This window comes from Pseudoliparis swirei, chromosome 4 (assembly GCF_029220125.1).
Source record: "Pseudoliparis swirei isolate HS2019 ecotype Mariana Trench chromosome 4, NWPU_hadal_v1, whole genome shotgun sequence".
In the NCBI taxonomy this organism is placed as follows: Eukaryota; Metazoa; Chordata; class Actinopteri; order Perciformes; family Liparidae; genus Pseudoliparis; species Pseudoliparis swirei.
In genome coordinates, this window is record NC_079391.1 from 19,760,278 (window position 1) to 19,764,743 (window position 4,466).

The following is a 4,466-nucleotide window of genomic DNA, read 5'->3' on the forward strand; positions in this document are numbered from 1 at the left end:
ATCATAATATAACACAAAACCATTTCTGATATACTTTGCCGTATTGTCCCCTGTTATCGCATGAATCACGGTCGAAAAACTGTTTGCTTTCCACAAAGGAGCAACACCTGGCCTCCATGCCTCTCCTCATTAAGGAGTCCTAAACATCCAATTAAGTCGGACTTGCGCCACCTAGTGGTGGGAGGTCCAAAGTATCAAAACCCAATTAAAATGGCTCCAACAGTGCCAGCTGAGACAAATCGATATTTACTCATCCAAGAATTGAAATCACAGTTTTACAATGACATTTTTAATCAGCACAGAATAACTATGGTTACAGCTTCAATCCACATACATAGAAATACATTGCGTGACCAATAATGTTGTAATATAGTGAGGAAAGCCCCTAGCTGTCGGGGTTGGTTGAGGCTACGATTCACCTCACATTTTATGTAGATAACAATAAATTGAGAAAACAATCACCAGATTAATCAGTGAAATGATTCAACAAAATTAAATCAACAAAAATAAGTGAGTTGCAGCCTATACTGGCATCACTGCGTAAACACACCTGTCCTGATGTACAGGTGAAATGAACAACCGTGAATCCAGATAAATTGGATAATAAACAGCAGAAACATGTTTCACATAATCCCTTAGATGCAGTCCAAAAGTAACACATGGCCGTAAGAATGTATTTTGATACTGTAATCTGGACTAAAAAGTGCATGCACAATTCTGCCCTCCAGAAGCTGTCCTGCATTTTTGCCACATCATCAATTCTATATTGTTGCAAACCATAAATGAAACAAAAAAACACACACTAATAAACTGAAACTTGTTTTCCATGTGTGCTCAGCAGTAGCATGAGAAACTCTCACAGAGGACATTTTTGGAGCGAATAATCTGCTGCTGCTTCAGTTTCCAATGTCCCGATGTTGTTTCATGCTGCAATGCTCACCGTCACACTGATTGACTGAGTGGAACACTTGAATGAAATGAGGCTCTGGGTAATGTTATTAGTAACATTGTGCTTTTCCTACTATGACACAACGCCGATGTGCTCATTGGTTTTTCCTCAGGGGAATGGACTCAATAAAGCATCTGATGAACTTATTATCATCTTTTGTGTTGGCTACAAAGGAAAGCACTCAACCTCAGTAGCCTCCAACGCCATCTGCAGCTCCTTAATAGACACAGAGACAGTGAAGTTGCATGCGCGACACTGAAGCTGTTTCCCCACTTGCAAATGCATCTTGGAAAGGGCAAACTCGTCTTAAAATAGGAGCTAAACACAAAGCATCAAAAAGCTCTGTTTACTAGAGGTTCTTAAAGACCTTATGTAAGTGCTAAGTAAGACGACCCACAGAGACACATCATGGTAACGGATCATTTCTTTTAAGATTCTCAGACTTATTCTACACATGCACATGAAAATAAACATTTAACCCTGAAATAAAAAGTGAAACAGTTGCATTAGCAGTGTCAAGTTCCTGGTTCTACTCACAGTGTGCTCTCAGCACTGAAATAACACATTTGTCTTCCTGCCACTCGGCTGGACAGAGCTGGATTTGGACTCAGCCCGTCCAGAGCTACGGTTCTCATCCCTCTTTTGGAGGGCAAAGCAGCGGCCGTGCATTTCATCTCCCAGTCAGACATCGCAGAGGATTTGCGGTTGCAGCTCCTCAGCCCCTTGCGGAAGCGTATGGTGAACAGGCCGTAGATGATGGGGTCCAGGCAGGCGTTGAAAAGCCCAAAGATGAACAGGATGTGGGTGAGGGAGTGGGAGACTTTCCCCTCCAGGTCGTCCGGAAAGAACCAGTACCACAAACCCAACAGGTAGTACGGAGTCCAGCAGACTATGAAGCTGATCACTATGACGATGCTCATTTTCAGAGTTCTCATCCTGGCTTTGGGGATGTTGTTCTTGGAGCATCGGAGATGTGGCTCGTTGGAGGATGCTGGAGGAAAGAGAGAGAGAGAGAGAGATTGAGATAGACGGTGTTCATGGACGGATGGCATATTGAGCAATCAACATACTAAAATGCATCAAATGCGGGTCTTTTTCTGACCCACTCAGGGTCCCCAAGGGCTTAGCCGGGAACTCACAGTTCCTGGTTGTCATCCGTTTGGAGATCTGCATGAAGATCCTGGTGTAGCAGATGATCATCATGACCAGCGGCAGCAGGAAGAGGCAGGAGAAGGTGAACATGTTGTACGCCGTTTCCTGCCAGTGCATCACGAAGCTGCCCCTCGTGGTGCACTGAGTAAAGTTGGCTGGGTATGTGATGGTCACATTATGGAAAATGAACATCTGTGGAATTAAAGTGGAAAAATATAAAGATAGCATTTTGCTGGCGGCAGTTGGCATGCGGGATTTCCTTCGCCTTGTTTGTTTGCCAGGTGGGATGGAAAGATTAAAGAATTATGTTGATTTGACCAAAATGCCCAGCAGAGGAATTGCATTCATATAGATCAAATGCCAGTGTTTGATGACAATTAATATGTAGGAGGTTATTATAATATTGCTTCCCACCCCCCGAACCCCCAACCAAGAGTCCAAAAGCAAAAGATATTCATGTGACTAATATATTAAAACAATCCTTGAAGCAAGATCGAATGTTTGTGTATTTTTGCTTGACATTTTAATTTACAAAAGGATAGATTAAATATCAAAACATAATTGCAGATTAATTTGCAATCATTTCAGATGTAAATCTATTTGTGTTGATATTGTAGGAATTTCTGATTCAAACGATTGACCTCAAAATGTTTGTGTCCTCTGTTTGGAGATTGGAAAGCACCGTACCACCAGCTTGTTCTCCCCCCTCATGAACCTGATCAACAGTGTTATGCCATATGTCTCAATGTTTACAGTGCAGCACTTATACAGTCAAGATTAGGGATCCCCATCCTTGTGGAACTAAATGATGGAGCCACTAATCCCCAACACCGAGAACATTTGGGACCCATACAAACATGCCGGTTGTTATTGCATCAAAGCCTCTACGAATTGCCACATTTTATGTAAATGCACAGAGATGTAGAGAGCATGATGAACCGTGCAGAGAGATCTTTGTTTTCCACCAGAAAGTGAAACTGAGAAAGTGTGTGCAGACCGATAATCTGAAGACCGTATTCTGCTCACTGTGTTCCTGTTTCCTGTTCATAACATCCCTTAACCCAACACTTCTCTCCGAATCCGTTGCTTCCGTCTTTAATTCAACCGAACAGCCTGTCTTGTCCAACCAGTGTCACCTGGCCTTACCTGAGGGATCGAGAACAAGGCGCTCATGGTCCACGCCACCGCCAGCATGACCCGGTTCCTTCTTCGCGCCATGCTGATGGCCAGAGGATTGAGGATGGCCGACTGTCTGTCCAGACTGATCACCACGGTGACAAAGGCACAGGAGTACATGGCCTGCAGCTTAAGGAACATCAGGAACCGGCAGGCCAGGTCGCCGGCCAGCCACTGGACTGTGATGTTCCACACGGCGTCCACGGGCATCACGATGAAGGTGACCAAGAGATCGGCTGCAGTGAGGTGGATTATGAGCATGCGGACGTGCGATTTGCGCTTGTAGTTGTTGGCCGCCCACATCACAGTCAAATTGCAGAAAGTGGAAATGCCACACAGGATGAAGGTGAAGATCACTCGAACTTTGGCCGCTATGGAAAAGGTGGGCAGCCGCGGCGCTCTGCCGTCCTCCACCGTCCAGTTACAGTGGGAAGGAGACAGCCAGTCACAGCTGCCGTCCAGGTTACACCCGGAGCTCTGCTGATACGCCACGACTGCAGGATCACAGGAGGCGTTCATTTTCTGACCCTCGCCAGGGAGTCAGAGTCTGTCGCACAGATACATGAGGCCGGTGCCGGCTGGGGAGGGAGACATCGACATGAGCCGTGTGCGAGAAGTTGGTGCAACATATTCATCTGCATGGATTTGCATAAGGAGGCTGAGAGAATAGTTCTGTCAGCAATAGAGTGGGTAGGGTGCATCTCTCTCTCTTTCTCTCTTTCTCTCTCTTTCTCTTTCTCTCTCTCTGTCTCCCTCTTTCTCGCTCTCTTTCTCTCTTTGTTGCTCACTCACATGGAAGATGCTAAGGTTGCCCTGTGTGCACATGGGTTTCTCCAGACTAGTGGATTTAGACCAATAGCAACACCTGACAAGCAAGTTACTCACATTTTAGCACAATATTCTCTTATTGGACAAGATAAAACATCTATAGTTGTTTGGTATTCGTGATACAACCATCTGTGATAGTAAAAATTGCATTAAACAACATTCAAATAATGGCTTCTAATTAGCATCCCCCCCCCCCCAACAACAATTTAAAGCATTATTTATATCTTTAATTAAGTTTGGTGTCTACGTTTGATATTAGGAACTATTAATAATACCACCAACGGGCGCCACAAAGAGTCACATAACAAAACACTGCCTGTCAGCACACCATTTACGCAACCCCCAATAATGCCAAACAATA

At 44.6% G+C, this 4,466-nt stretch overlaps 1 protein-coding gene across 1 annotated transcript; it reads right to left on the minus strand.

Annotated features, from left to right (window-relative positions):
• Positions 1-303: 303 nt before the first annotated feature.
• LOC130192542 (putative gonadotropin-releasing hormone II receptor) lies at positions 304-4,254 on the minus strand. Its single transcript, XM_056412602.1, has 3 exons — positions 3,248-4,254; positions 2,089-2,293; positions 304-1,940 (listed from the first exon to the last, which is right to left on the minus strand). Exons 1-3 carry the CDS (start codon positions 3,794-3,796, stop codon positions 1,483-1,485), a joined length of 1,212 nt encoding a protein of 403 aa, XP_056268577.1. The 5' UTR covers positions 3,797-4,254; the 3' UTR covers positions 304-1,482.
• Positions 4,255-4,466: the final 212 nt, after the last annotated feature.